Genomic DNA, 16,418 nt, shown 5'->3' with positions numbered 1-16,418 from the left:
CCCGACCCAGGACTCTTGTCGCGTGGCGCGCGTCTGAGTGGAATCGCCTTCGGATTACGTGTCTCCCTCGTCTCCGTCGGTGAGAGGCGTTGGACAAATGTGGAGCGCGTTACGCTTCTCGAGGCTGATGGCGTTTTCGCAAATTGAACCTTACACCAGTCTCTTTTTATTTTGATATTTATTTTCTGCCATGTAGCGTAACGGCATTGGTTCCATTGGGTGCACTTCCACGGTCATTCCGTGACCGTCCGTGGAAAAGACCAGTCCCGTGTTAAACCCCCCATGTGATGGCATCAGGATCACCTGCATCACGCGACAAGGCGGACGTTCAATTCCGATTAATATCGTTCGTCGAGAAATGGAGAAGGTTTAAGATAGAAAGATACCCCTAATTTCAAACATTAAAAATAATATTTACTTCGCATTTAATTTTCTTGGTGCTGCCTAATAGTATGTCAGATTTGTGTGATTAACATTGACACCCTTTCTCCTAACTAAAGGGCATCGATTGTGGGTGTTTGACACTTAATCTCACTTAATACGAATTTGTTAGATAAACCATACATAGTGATTAAAATATATATAGATAGTATTTAGGATTTGAACCTCCGATCTATGGATAAAAAACTAAACTTGCGAAAATAGCATATTTTTATTAAAAGAAGATGAGTGAGTTACACAAGGAGCACGTTTGTTCCCACTAAATTATCTTAAAAGTCTTTATGTGCTACAATGCAAGTGCTTTTATATATATATATATATATATATATATATAGTTTTTCACTCTCAAGTTCTATTCGTGTATGGCATATGTAATGCATGGGAAAAAAAGATCAGTATATATAGAGTATTTCACTCTCAAATTTTATTCGTGTATGGCATATGTAATGCCTGTGAAAAAAATCAGATGATTGAGAACTCTTACAATGTTGCTCCAATTGTAGATTCAAATATGCGGAGGCATGATTAGGATCTTTCATAATATTGATCTAATCACGATCATCAAGGGACATGGAGATGCAGAGATAGATGAATAAGTATTTTTCTCATAGAAAAAAAATATTTAAAAGAGTGGACAAAGTCCACCACATGGTGGGGCTCATGATGACTTCAATCAGATTAGCAAAAAAAAAAAATTTATATAACAATTTGAAAACTATCTACAAGTACATGCTCTCGTTTAATAAAAATAAAATAATTGGATGGTTCGGAGACTTTTTTCTGGAGATACAAATGAAAATGTCTAAAAAAATAAAGTTATTTATGAGTTAAGTCATAACTCCGTCGTTTCCTTCACAATAGTAAAAATTACTCAAATACTAGCACTATATCCTGGCATCATCACTTATTTAATATTATATTTCATATCTGACCAAAATATTTTTAAAAAATATAATGATTTATAAATATGTTACAGTTTCTTTACAAAGTAAATCTATCATATCTTTTTTCCCAGAAGTGGAAAAGGAGCCGCCCCTCCATCCCATTTCTTGAAAGGTACAACTCCAACCATGCAGCCACTAAACTATTTACATCAGCAAGAGAACATGCTAATATCTCCAGACATCGTGTTCTCTTGAGCAAGTCATGCTTTGTATTTTTTTTTTTCCTCAAAATATTGTCCCAATAGAAGACTCTCAATTAAGAAGATTTATAACCTAATTCATTTTCTCCGGAAGGATTACTTTAGTGATGCGGTCGTTGGAAAGACAAAAGCTGAATGCTCAACTTCAATTAGAACCGCAGGGTGAGGGTGTCATTGAATATTTAATTATATATAATAATTAAATTTATAATTATTATTAATGTACTTAACAAAAGTAATATTGAAATATCTATTACTCAAACTGTTAATGACATAAAAAATTTAAATAAAAAAAATAATTATAAAATTTTTTTTAAAAATTATATTTATTATATTTAAATTCAATAGTTCGTAAAATTTATATTTATATCTAATTAAATTAATAATATTAAAAAAATTATTTATTTTATATAAAAAATTAAAATCATCTTTAAATAGAGAAGGAGATACATATATTTTCTTATATCTATAGGTGACTGTTATATCATTTAAAATTATTTTTATTATTTTTAAAAATTTTTTGATGTGGAATTTTGGTCCTATCTGAGGTTAATGTTTTTATCAATATTTTCTTAAAGTATGGATTAACATATTGGATAAAAATAAATATCAGAAAGATAAATATAGATATTTTAAATTATTGACTGTAAGTATGATTTATCTTTAATCAAGATTTTTTATAATTTAGTTAAAAATTGAAATTCGTCATTCGTTTCTTTTCGAAGGAAAGGGACCTGACATTTGGTTTTCCAGTACCGTCAAGCTAAGGAACTGCATCAATGCCCATACAAGCTAAAACCGAACCAACACTACGTGCAGCCCTTTCGTTCCTCCACGCAGCTTCGACGAACAAATCGTTCCATGCTGCGAGAACCACCATCCCCATCCATCGCCACATCCATCAGCCCTTCTCGAACCCCAATTGACGGGTCTCGGTATCAGAAGCCAGATACACGCCACTCCGAGAAATTCCGAGCGTAGAAGGGAAAAGAAATTTCGTAAAATAACTTTATTCCCTTTAATTGTGCCGTTCGTCTGCACGGAAAGCTCTCAATAGCTGCTGGATATATCATTCTGATGGGCCTGTGAGGCTCCCTATCCACACTCTCTCCCTTGGAATATCTCGGAAGGAGGATATTCCGGAGACATGGAGGCCGTTATCCCGGTCACCGGCCATCTCTCCCTACCTTCCAACCCCCAAACCCGAGCCTTCCGCCCCTTCTCCAATCCCAGGACCCGCTTCCCCTCGGTAGCCATCCGAGCCTACACCCCGGCTCCGAGTTCCGATGGACTCCACTGGAGAGTGCGGAATCCGTCGTTCTTCCCCCTAGATGCCCAAAGATCGCTCCTTCACAATCTTTCTTACGGTTCTTGGAGGAAGGACGAGACCTTTCCCGTCTGCGGCGCCGGAGCAGCCGCGATTCCTGCGGATGGAGGCGGTTTCGTCGAGGAGAAGCCGAAGCCCAAGTTCTTGGGCATCGAGGTTCAAACCTTGAAGAAGATAGTCCCGCTGGGGCTCATGTTCTTCTGTATCCTCTTCAACTATACGATCCTCAGGGATACCAAGGATGTGTTGGTGGTGACGGCCAAAGGGAGCAGCGCCGAGATCATTCCGTTCTTGAAGATGTGGGTGAACTTGCCCATGGCGGTGGGGTTCATGCTGTTGTACACCAAGCTCTCGAATGTGCTCTCCAAAGAGGCTCTTTTCTACACGGTGATCTTCCCTTTTATCGCCTTCTTCGGGGCTTTTGCCTTCGTGCTGTATCCCCTTCGCGACGCCATCCATCCCACGGGGCTTGCGGACAAGCTCCTGGCCGCCCTCGGTCCGAGCTTCCTTGGCCCAGTCGCGATCTTGAGGATTTGGAGCTTCTGTTTGTTCTATGTCATGGCCGAGCTTTGGGGGAGTGTGGTGATCTCGGTTCTTTTCTGGGGTTTTGCAAATCAGGTGATCTTTGCCGTTTTTGACAAAGTTGCTATACGTGTTCGTCGGAATGGTTTCTGTTAGGATTTATATTCTCCAATTAATTTTTCGATTTTGAAGACGTTCTCTCATATTTTGTTTGGATGTATTTGATTTCCTGATAGTTTTCTGCGGCATGTTGGATGAGGTTTTGAGTTCATACGGTTTGATGCGTATGCACTTTTTGTTTATTGGAGTTTGCTGTCGTTTGCTTTGCTATTTTTACTCGGTTGCTGCTCACTATCCTTCTAATTCTATTGTTTTTATGTTTTCAATATCCTTTGATCATTTGGAATTATGAAAGAAAACCTTTGTAATGAAATGATATCTCTGCTCCAACATTGCTGTAATAACTGGATGTTGCTTGATTCTCTGTACTTGGATGTCAAAGTTTGCAGGCTATCTATTTTACTTGGGTTCTAAGCACATTCTATAATTAGTGGAGACTTTTGACTACATCTTAAGCGATATTATAATGATTTTGATAGCCTGCTATCAATCTTGACATCCAACCAGTAAACATGACATCTTTTGACTTCATTTCATATGTCATTATTTAATACTGCATTATATGAACATGCAGAAATATACACATTCCTGTCAATGAGGAAAACAGGATATTTAGCGATCCAATCGGAACTCCTTTTGCTCTGTAGGCCGTGTATTAGTGATGCTAAAAATGTTACGAGTCCCCAGGATATTTATTTTAACATCATGGACGAATTGACATACTTAAATTCTAAATTCTTTCTACTTCAGTACTCATATTAGTTCTTTTTTCTCCTTTGTTGTTATTCGTGTTGTTGAAAAATTTTCCTGTCTTACGGGGACAATTATTAGGTTTTTAGGGGGGGGGGGGGTGTGCGTGGTTGTGGTGTGGTTTGTGGGGGAGGGGTGGTCATGGTGGTTTGGGATTGTTTTGCTAGTTTCAGACATTCTTTTGTTAAGGGTTACACATATTTATCTTCCGATATAATTCTATGATTTTGCATCTTTTTCCAAAGCTGTTAGGTATAGAAGAAAGCGATTCTGAATTATGGCAGAAATAGGATCAAAATAAGATTTTCTTGAATCAACATCAAATTCTGCTTCCGGAAGTCAAACTGCCAAAATAAATTAATGAAATCTGTTTTGATATCATCTACATGTTCTTGACACAAAGCTATTTCACATCAGGGGTCAGAATGCTGATACCATCATACTTGTACCATGGTGTATGTTATTTAAAACGAGCATTTTGTTTGCTGATGGAAACTCTGCTCTGCAACACAATTACTTTGATAATGACAATGATTGTGAACTCTCTCATATAAAAATGACATTTTAACCATTGTTAACGTTATCAGCTGCTCCATTTGAGTCCAGATAACAGCACTTCGTTCCTAGATGAGAAGTTTTATTACTGATTTTGCTGATAGATGTCTTTCCTTCTGTTAAGTCTGGCCAGAACCATAAATTGAGTATAAGATATTGTGGGTGTGTGCTGTCGTTACTCACTAGTGGCAGATCTTTACTTTTAATTTCAATCCTCTTTTTGACATATGCTGGAATATAACTTTTCTCTTTAAAAGGAAGAGAAACTTTAATTTTGAAAGTCATGGTAGGACATAATATTAATTCTTGATTTTGCAGATTACTACTGTTGAGGAAGCCAAAGAATTCTACCCACTATTTGGCCTTGGAGCTAATGTTGCCCTCATTTTCTCAGGGCGGACGGTAAAGTATTTTTCTAACCTGCGTAAGAGTTTGGGCTCAGGAGTTGATGGTTGGGCAATATCTCTGAAAGGAATGATGAGCATTGTGGTGCTTCTGGGTCTTGTAATTTGTGCACTCTATTGGGGAGTAAATACCTTTGTTCTGAATGACCCCTCTCTTCCAAGGTCGCAACGCAAAAAGAAGGTAGGCCTTAACCCCTACAGGTGTGCTGTTTCCTGCCTAGACCTTCCTTTCCAAGACTAACTATCCAATGTTAATACCTATGCAGGATAAGCCCAAATTAAGCATGAAAGAGAGCTTGAAATTTTTGCTATCTTCTAGATATGTGAGAGATCTTGCCACCTTGGTGGTTGCTTATGGTATAAGCATTAACCTTGTTGAAGTAACATGGAAATCAAAGCTCAAGGCACAGGTATTTTTTGTTTTTCTTTTTTTTTTAAAAAAAAAAATTGTCATCTCCTCTATATCTGCCTTACAGTGAATATGAATCTAATCCTTTTAACTTTATTCCAAATGGGTCTTTACTTCTTTCGTAGTTTCCAAGCCCAAATGAATACTCATCTTTCATGGGTGATTTCTCAACTGCTACGGGTATTGCAACTTTCACAATGATGCTGCTGGGCCGAGTGATTCTCAGAAAATTCGGATGGGGAGTAGCAGCTATGATCACACCCACTGTACTGCTTATCACAGGAGTTGGGTTCTTCTCACTGATTTTATTTGGAGAACCATTGGCTCCCTTGCTGGGAAAATTTGGAATGACACCTCTGCTTGCAGCTGTTTATGTGGGTGCATTGCAGAACATTTTCAGTAAGAGTTCGAAGTACAGCTTATTTGATCCTTGCAAGGAAATGGCTTATATTCCTTTGGATGAAGACATGAAGGTTTGTTTTCCCTGTCCCTTTGTTTATCTGTGTGTATGAGCATGTACATTCATGCCTATGCATGCATGAAACTCAGATGCGCTGCCACCTATCCATGGGCATCAACATGTGTGCAGGCATTCTGTGTTTATGCACTGTTGGTGTTGAATCATTCAAGCCTTGTCATTTTGTTTGAAAAAGTTAAACACAAGCTGATCTATATCATATTCTTTAATGAACTGTTTGTGGGTCCCATTGTCCCAGTTTTCAAAAACTATAGCTATATTCCTAGTATCTGCTCATCCAATGATCCAATTTTAAAAATTAAAGCTATTTTCCTGGTATCTGCTCATAGTAGCGTCTGCTTATTTTGCATAATGAATGCAATCCTCTTTCATAATGGACTTCATTTGGATGTCTAAATTATTATTTCGAAAGAGGACATGAAGGGAGTGTGATATGAAGGAGTGTGCCTGTCAAGGAAAGGGAGTGTATTTATGATTCCCCCAGTTATATCTAGATGTATGTGCAAGGAATCTGGAAAGAAAAACTATTAATAAACTGGCCATCTTTGTGGCTGAGGAGTGAAGCTGATAAGTTGTTGCTGCATTTTATCTTGATCACCGGTGCACTTCATTAGTTTAGCACATTTGATGATGTGCTTAGTGATTGCATGTCCTGTTGTGAAACTGAATTCTTGTGTGCTCCTGCAGTTTCATGAACATCTTTAATGCATAGGTAGGCATAATTGCAACCATGATGTGACCTGGTTAAAATCTTTCTAAGCTCATTTTTCCCTTTTTGAGAACAAAAATGAGAGGTTTAGTTTTGGTTATTTGCCACAGTTGCAGCTAAGTTACAGCATGATAATTTGATTGTAGACTAACGATTTTGTTGCGCTTCATTTTGCTTGGAAAAGATGTCTTTTGCATTTTGTCAAGAAATATGTTCCTATGGTCAAACTTCTGTGTTCTCGCTTTAAAGTTTTTTTATTAAAAAATTAAAGGAAATCTCAATGATTAACATGAGGTTGAATAGTGCTTAGTTTTCCAGGAATCTGAAGCTATATTTCATTTAAAATTTGTTTTCTGTGATATTTTGTTTTAAATCAAACGAGGTTGAATTGCTCTGTCTGGGCCATCTACTCTTATAAGCTAAGAATGTGAACTGTATACTTCATTTCCAATGTAAAAAACAAATTTATATTTTCTAAAAATTTTAGAGCATTTTGAGAAAGAGAAAAGATGTGTGTATTTATTATGTCTATTGAAATTAAAGGTCAATTAAGAAATAAAAATTGAATAAAATTCAATGTAACTACTTTATGGAAGATATTATTAACCGAAAAGTTTTTCAATTTTATCAATATCCAATTTATATTATGCTCGAACAATCAAAAATCCCTCATATTTTCCACACACACACAATGCATTTACAGCAAATAACACAAATATAAAGACCTTGTAGATGACCAAGAAGACATTAGTCTTTGTTTTGTGCAAAAGACTAACAAATAATGTGGGTGACTCATTGCCTAGTACCAATGTGTGGTGTGTTTATCACTCTTCTTTCATTTGGTATGTTCAACTAACCAAAATGAGTGAGAAAAAAAAAAAAAGTATTCTGATAACATCCCAACTATTGTGAGTGATTATTTTACAAGGTGTTTAATTGTATATGGATCCTTTTTTACCACAGTTGAATAGCCCTTTTGAAAAGTCATATTAGGGTCTTAAACTTTCCCTTCCACTGCATACAGAAGTAATGGAATTAGCTATCCTGTTTCCTCTTATTTGTCATAACAACAATAATTTTTCATAATTGTCAAAGATACCATTTTATATTTTGTTCTGCTGCTCATGTTGTTCATTTTACCCGAGTATAGGTTAAAAGTAAGGCAGCCATTGATGTTGTCTGCAACCCCTTGGGAAAATCAGGTGGAGCCTTGATCCAACAGTTCATGATTTTAACATTTGGGTCCCTAGCAAACTCAACACCTTACCTTGGAGGAATACTGCTGGTGATTGTTCTTTCGTGGATTGGTGCTGCAAGGTCTTTGGATTCACAATTTTCTCCTTTGGCCAAGCAAGAGCTTGAGAAGGAGAAACTGCTGAAAGAGAAGGTAAAAGAGCCAGTGGTCAAACCATCCCAAGAGAACAAGGAGGGCTTGGTTGGAAAGGAGGCAACAACAAAAGAAAATGGTTCTCTTGGATCCTCAGCAAGCGAAAACTCAACAAATGGGTCAGCTTTGAAAGAGAAGTTAGCACCTGAATCCAAGAGCTCATCAGATGCCCCCACCACATAGTCAGTAAACTTAATCAGGCAACATAAACAGCAAGATGCTATTGATGATGAAAATCACCTGGTAGCACATCAATGTATTACTCTTCAGATAGAAATAACATGACAGAAACAGCTATGCAGTTGGTTATTTCATCTTGTTTGACGGAAAATAAACTGTATGCTGTTGCTGTGCTGCTACTGCATCCTTGTTGCTGAGGTTAGCTTTTCAGAAGTATATGTAAGTTTTTACCCCCTCCAGTAGAGATGCAATGCTCTTTTTTGTTGCTGCACCCTTGAGCTCATTTTTAGTTATCTAATGTTTAATGAAGAGGCATCCCTAACTTTTCTGGCTTCCTTTTAGTACTGCCTATCAACCATATATTGCCCCTTTTTTTTTTCATCAGATATTCTGACTTCAGTATGAGAGTTTTTGGGTGAAAATTCTTCTGAAATTATTAACCATCCGTTCTTGACGAGCCAATAAGTCCTGCAAGTGGAAACAAAACATAAGAAAAGATAATTTTCATTTTACGGCATTAAACAATTCTAACATCGTTGCAACATGGTTCCGGAGACGTCTCTTCCAAAAGGACTAATGTTTGAGTGATTGACTCACATTCCTTTGGAATCAAATCTTTACAACTGGCAGTTTGTCTGGGTTATAAACCTCCTTTCATTGGGGTGCAAAAGTTTATTTTGATTTTGCAGCAGGGAGGCACATCACATACTATTTTATTCTCCAAAACTGGCAGTTTATTGTTACACTCTACATTTCCTGGGCCTGTGAGCAATTTGTTCGGCTAAGGCCTTCCATGTTCCTCCCCAACTGATTGATGGATGTTCCCTTTTATACGGGCTTCTCCGGGTGGTTTTTGTGGTCCCTGAAACCAATCATTTGGATGACACAGATGGCCCTGTGGTCCTGGAACGCACGGGCTTAGTAGAGTCCCAATAGTATGCAGAGGAAAGATGCCCTCTGTGGTGCTTGCTTTAAAAGTTTGGGGGATACAACAGAAATAATGGAGGACCCTGGGCCATGACGCTGATGATCCTAGGACCAGCTCATGATGATATGATAGGTGGTAGTTTAGCTTTGGATTCTCTGGTGAAGTATATTATGCCCATGGTAAATATGGTATCGCCGTGTATCAAAAAATATAGGACTGTGAGATTGATGAAATGAGTATGTATACCTACATAATGATTTCCGTTGTTATTTTGCTTTGAGTATTTAAGTAAGGATAGAGGTGCTATAAGGATGACATGTTTAATTACTATGTTGATGAGTTTGTTTTATTTGCATGATATTTTATGCATGAGCATGCATGGAAAACCTCTTCATCATTGTTTCTACAAAAATTAACAAATACGGTGGGTTCTGGCACTTTCACCTAGTCTTGATCTAATCATCTGATTCTCAAGCTTAGCAAATGGACCAACCTTTTCTAGTTGTTAGGCTCACATAATTCTTTTGGAATGTATATGTTAATTAGAAACTCGTAGGTTGCATTTGGTGCGTTGTCAGGCAATCCTAGAAGGTAATTTGGATTGCCTTTAGGATGGATTGTTACTATTAAATTATCAGTAATGTTGATTACTGTATTTGATACACACAGGTAATGTTACAGTAAAATTATTGAAAATCTGAATTGACATATTTGATATGACAAACAAATTATCGATAATGTGAAATCAAATTCTCAAAATACCTTCAATAATTTTGTTCTAGTGCTTTTCTTTTTTCTTGATGAGAAGTAACTGGAGTGATGTGGATGTGATGATGGTGCGGAGAAGTAGTGGGCCGAGAGGTATGGGAACCGCAAGTACTGGAGGGGAGAGGTGGGGAGGGGGTGGACGCGTGTAGAGCTATGGGAGTGGTGGGGATGGGCATGGAGGAGCTAGGGGGGTGGTTGGGGACAAGGGTGGAGAAGCCATAGGCAGGCAAAAGAAGATGGAGGAGTCATGGGCCAAGGGCGCACACGGAGGGAGGTGGAGGGGATGGGGGAGGGTTGGGTGATAGGTTTTGTATGATTTTTTTGAAAGATAATTTTGTCTAAAATTTTTATTGCAATATTGTCAAAGAAGTGGTAATCTGGATAGCCATCCCTCCTCAAGACAATCTATATTAATTACCACATTAAATTGTCAGCAATTTGGATAGATTACCAGCTATCAAATGCAATCATACATATTTAGCATGAATATATAATGGCTTTGAAATACGGACGAGCTTAGGTAGAGTATGATGAATTACCATTACATTTGGTGTGCGGTTAACAAGTACATGAGCCACTTGATCGAAAATTCTAATAGAAAGCAGAGGAGAAGATTTAGATCTTCAATAAACTATTTGCTGATGATGATTGGTAACAGGTGCACCATTTCATGCAGATGCATATATGCCATGTTAATCAGACCATTAGATAAAGCAGAATCCAAGTTTATTAATTATTAAGATAGTAACATGGTATGCATCATGTGATGCTATTCTCTGGTCACATGGGCTGCCTCAACCTACGCATTGGGAGTGGGTCAGAAGCCAAAAAGAATGCGAATTGTTTATAGGAGAGGGAAAGAAATCTTAATACATCAATGCAGAAATGGAGAAGAAGATGCGACCGCAATTACAGCAGAGATAGATTGGGGATGTGCTTAAGAGACGTAAGAGGATCATCTTTGAACGCTTCATAATGGCAGCTGAAATCATATCTTACTACAAGCGTTTAAGAAACAAAGGTGTACTCTATAAAATTGACTTTGAGAAAACTTTCGACTGTCTTTTGGAAATTTCTCATGGAGCTTCTACAATATCGTGGGTTTGGATCGAAGTGGATCTTCTGGATATCTAATCTTTTTAGCAGCTTGAGCTCATCTATTATTGTCAATGGCCATCCAGAGAAATGGTTCTCCAGCAAAAAGGATTTGAAATAATGAAATCCCATATCCCTTATGCTCTTTTTACTGGTGGCTGATTCCTTAAATCGCATCCTCGGAAGAGCAGCTTCAGAAAGTTTGATTGCTGGGATAGGACCTCACAATATAACGGGACAAACAAGATGCATTCATTTCGCTGATGATACTTATTATTTTGCAAGAATTCTAAATTCCACATTCCAATGCTAAAGCTGATCTTATACTCCTTTGAATTACTAAAGATAAACTTTGCCAAAACCAAAGTCTTGGGTTTAGGCCTATCTACAAAGGAGATCTCAGACTCTGCTGCATTACTCGGGTGCCAAACAGGAGATTTTCTGATAAAATATTTGGGAATACCATTACATTATAGCACTCTCAAATCTCAAGAATGTAATTTCTTGATAGAAAAAGTCGAGAAGAAGCTTGCAGGATCGAAGAGGAGAATTTCATTAATTGCTGGGTGCCTGGTACTCATTAATTCTATTCTCAGATCTATACCAATATACTGGATGGTAGTCTTACATATTTTGGTGAACATCATACAAAAATAGATAGGTTATGCAGAGCCTTCTTGTGGGATGACATGAATACAGGAAGTAAGGTCAAGTATCTAGTTAACTGGACATAAGTCTGTAGACCAAAGATTTTTGGTGGTTTAGGCATACTTAACCTCTCATATGTCAACCAAGTGTTACTGCTCAAATGGTGGTTCAAGTTCTACAATGATGGTGACAAGCCTTGGTGCAAGTTAATTCGAATCATCTACTATTCGAAGAGAACACTAGGAGACCTCCCGCCCAATCTAAGGAAATCAGCTTCACCATTCTAGAGAAGCATTGTGAAGCTTTACAAATTATTCCAACAATTCTCAATTCCCATAGTGCATAATGGAAGACAGATATCCTTCTGGCATGATACTTGGCAAGGAGAGTTATCTCTTTCCTTACGTCTACCTAACTTGTACCTTTTCACCACCAAGAAGATGGGATCCATAGCTGACTTCATTGGAATAGGAGATTGGCCCAATCACTTTAGACAATTTCTATGTTCTACAGTAGCTAGCGAGCTTAACATCATGATGTCCATGATCAATAGCATGCAGCTTAGTACAGGGAATGATATAAGAAACTGAAAATGGCACTCATCCCATCAATTCACAAGCAAGCGATGTTACTTATTTATGGTGCGTGGAGGGATTTTAGCACATTTTGATAAAATTATCTGGCATCTTCCAATCTCAGAAAAGATTAAGGTCTTTAATTGGTTGTGTTATAACAACAGAATTCTCACTGCAGATAACCTTATCAAAAGAGGGATACTAGGTCCTATCTCATGTTTGCTATATTCTGCTCAATCTGAAGACTACTTAAATCATCTAATGTTGGAGTGTGAATACTCCAGATCTATATGGATGACAATCTTCCAAACATAATAATCTAGTAACTACCGAGAAGCATTCATGAACTGTGGCATCAATGGAGAACAAACATCCATCAAAGCAAAATCAAACTTAGCAGTGGATATTCTTATTGTAACTAGTCTCTGGTGCATCTGGAAGGAGAAGTATAATCAAATATTCAGGTTTGACGAGTGGGTAAGTCGAGAGATATCGAAGGAAATAATCTTCCTATTTACAGATTGGGCTTTGAGCTCTAAATAGGAGGATTTACTAAGACTGAGTTCTGAACTTCAGAGGATTAAATTATGAGTACAAGGGATAGTCATAGTCTCTATACTCACCCTTAGTTCAAGGCTTGTTGAATGGATTAACTGCTGTAGAGAAGTTGAAGTTACCATCATCTTTGAAGGTCTTCATAGCTTACTTCTTCAAATGGGTTCCAGTGGACGATTACATGTGCTATGAGTCTGATGTATTGTACTCATGAATACATATTACATGTGCTAAGATGCCACCAATCAGCCTAATATTTTGTACTGTTTAATCTATATGTACATACATAGGGGAAGCATCTTACTTCCTCTGCCTGAGAGAGAGAGAGAGAGAGAGAGAGAGAGAGAGACGTAAGAGGAATAGAGGAGGAAGAGTTCTTGGTTTGGTGGGAGAAAAAGATTACAGCTTTCTTGCAAACATCTCTAGCCAGACTCGCTAGGTCTCTCCACACCGGTTCGGAGGTAATGGACGAGTGTTAGTGGGGTACATGTGGTCGTGGTTCTCGGGCATAGAGGATGGAGGGGGCTAATGAAGGGATCATGCGAGAAGTGTGAATGGAATAGTTGGACCAGTATCGGCAGCTGAGTTCCGAATTTGATCATCGGAAATATCTACCTGGTTGCATATGAACCAGTTCCGGCATATGTTTTCCTTGCTGTGTCGGTTGTCACATATGAACTAATCCTGGCACTCAGCAAGCATGCAGGATCTATTATACATATTTAACGTTATATTTGCACTAGCATCAGTACTCCATGCGCAGAGGCTGGCATGAGTCATGTTTGAACCGGTCCCTGGCAGCAAACGCGTCTATTATGTTAAAGGACTAGTATATTCTAACCAAAAAAAAAAGAAGGACTAGTATATATCTTGTCTGTCGCATATGAGCTAGTCCTGGCAACAGCATGCAGCGACCGGCGTGCGTTGCTTTAAGACTGGTCCGTACACTCAGCATGTAAAGAACCACGTTTCAGTTCCTGCACTCTAAGCACACCTGTTTATGTCCGAACTAGTCCAGGCACCTGGCGTTGAGGGACCAATATAGATGCCGCTATTTGTATCTGAGCTGGTCCTGGCACCAGACCAGAGTGCAGAGACTGGTTCAGACTTGATGCCACTACTATTATAAGCAACTCCTAACAAACTTAAACATTATAAATAAATCTCACTTGTTATGTTTGAATTAATCCCTGGCCTAAAAGGAATTAGTTTAACTTGATGAAAAGAGGACTACGTACAAAACACCTATAGAACTGCTGAATGGTTGCAGTTAAGTACCTCGGCATGAGTACAAACTTGTGATGAGAAATTTTAAGACAAGCATGCCAACAAACTTAGAAATCATCAACAGGCCTCATGTTATTGTTGAACTAGTCCCTGCTCTCAAAATGCTGACACTAGTTTAGACAATGTAGTAATATGTGAAATAAAAGAGCTTAATCCGTCCAAGTCAGGTATAATATAATCCAAGCTGGCACTTGTCTCTGGACAAAGCCTCGATAAGCTTATTTATGCTTAGTCAACCTCTTGTTGAGGCATCACTTTTATTTTTACCTTTTCTTTTAAAAATAAAATTACAGAAATCAAGATAAAAAATACGTTTGATTCTATTAATTTATATTTATTTTTATTATTTTTATAAAAAAAAAATCCTTACTTTCATAATTTTCTAATACAAAAAGTTTATATTTTCATTACTATCATCGGCATCAATATTACTATTACCACTGCCATGTTTGTAATTATCATGATTGTCGACTCCACCAACCACAATTATTGTTATTTATATAATAATATTATTATTGCCATCATTATATTTTTACTATCATTATATTATCATTGTTGTCTCGTTGTAGCCATCCATTATCATAACTATTATTTTACTGTTACCACCGTCACCAATGCCATTGTCATCTTTGGACCTCTGCTACTATAGGCTTCACCATCATCATTATTTATATTTTCAAAAAATAATTAATTATATAATTGAAGAGAGAGATATGGTTGATCTTCGTAATTTGTGACCTGACATGTACGTTACTTGACCATAACTACATTTGAGTAAATGGGTTGGGTCCAGTCCAGCGCATAGAGCACGAGCTGATTCAGGCCAAGCTCGTGTCCGTTGTCTCAGTGGCACCGGTCAAATGCATACTGAAAAAGTTTTTCCCCCAACCAGCACAACGTGTACAAGCAGATAAAGACGGCACTCTTTTACGACACGAATCTTTTATCTCAGTTACTCAGGTACGAAATCATGTTGCACTTGTCTAAAACATTAGACCTTTCAGAGAAAAATTTTGTGATCCATTTCAGGGCCACTGGCCTCGACGGGTTCATGGTGAGGCCGGCATTAATTTGTTGCATCACAATGTGAGTCCATTGCCGTTGGTCTTCGTAAATCCTAGTTAGTAGAACGGTGAATCTTCCATCATATTTTACTAATGGTAGAAAATTAAGGACCCACCGTGGACAGAGTGCAGCTTCTTTTTTTTTTTTTTTGTTCAGTTGGTTCTCTTCATGAATATTTGATGGGGTACTACCATCTTTCTTTAAAAGAAGCCTCTCTTCCCGTGGGAGTTGGTACCACTTGATGAGTCTGGCCTTACAGCGGACAAGTGACCTTGTGCACTGGAGGATGCACAAAAGGAATAACACATTAATTGGGCTTGTCTCGTCTTCCCCTGTCCACTGCCTTAACCTCCAAACAAGTTGCTTTCCTCCTCTGTCCGCTCTTGGTTCATCTTTTTGTTCATTTTATCTTCTCAACGGTTAAAGAAATGCCGAAACGCTCGCATTTCCCTCCATCCAATCTACCCTGTTCCCTCAAATAATATATCACGAACCTCACAGAGCTGTGTTACATAGCGTCACGTGCGCTAGAGCTGTATATTTTTTAAGTAATATATATATATATATATGTGTGTGTGTGTGTGTGTGTGTCAGTGTGTGTGTGTATACCTGACCTCTAATTGCTTAGATTGTCTAACAGAATATATTTCCTAGCAGAGCATGGAGGTGCTGGATCAAGCTTCATTACATTCTTGATAACTTAGTGAATATTTGACCTTTATAAGAAATAAAGTTGTGCATTTCTCCAATTGGAAACAAATAAGCTCCTCACTTCATTCATGTGATGATCCAAACTTATTAGTCTTTATTTATTTAGTTATTTGTTTGGTTCAGGATTATGCCACATAATCTTTTGGACCTCCTTACCTCCTAAACTAAAAATAAGGAGTATTATGCCAATAAAATTAGCTGCTTCATTTTTTTTTTTTTTTTTTAAGTTCGCGGAAGAAAAGTTTTAAAAGGACATGATTGCCATTTGCTGATTTGCGGCAATGGTCATCCACGCATGTGCACTCGCGTCCTCTTCCTCCCCCCCTACTCTCAGCCTTTACATATACCCGCTCGTGAACG

The 16,418-nt window shown here is 37.9% G+C and overlaps 1 protein-coding gene across 1 annotated transcript; it reads left to right on the top strand.

The window, feature by feature from the left end:
- Positions 1 to 2,496: 2,496 nt before the first annotated feature.
- Positions 2,497 to 8,767, top strand: LOC105040231 (plastidic ATP/ADP-transporter). The gene is made up of 5 exons (XM_010916659.4): positions 2,497 to 3,530; positions 5,178 to 5,444; positions 5,530 to 5,673; positions 5,798 to 6,145; positions 8,010 to 8,767. Exons 1-5 carry the CDS (start codon positions 2,733 to 2,735, stop codon positions 8,427 to 8,429), a joined length of 1,977 nt encoding a protein of 658 aa, XP_010914961.2. The 5' UTR covers positions 2,497 to 2,732; the 3' UTR covers positions 8,430 to 8,767.
- The last annotated feature ends 7,651 nt before the right edge of the window (positions 8,768 to 16,418 follow it).

The sequence above is a fragment of the Elaeis guineensis genome, chromosome 3 (assembly GCF_000442705.2).
Source record: "Elaeis guineensis isolate ETL-2024a chromosome 3, EG11, whole genome shotgun sequence".
In the NCBI taxonomy this organism is placed as follows: domain Eukaryota; kingdom Viridiplantae; phylum Streptophyta; class Magnoliopsida; order Arecales; family Arecaceae; genus Elaeis; species Elaeis guineensis.
Note: the sequence above shows the minus strand (reverse complement) of the source record. Positions and strands in the feature narration are given on the sequence as shown.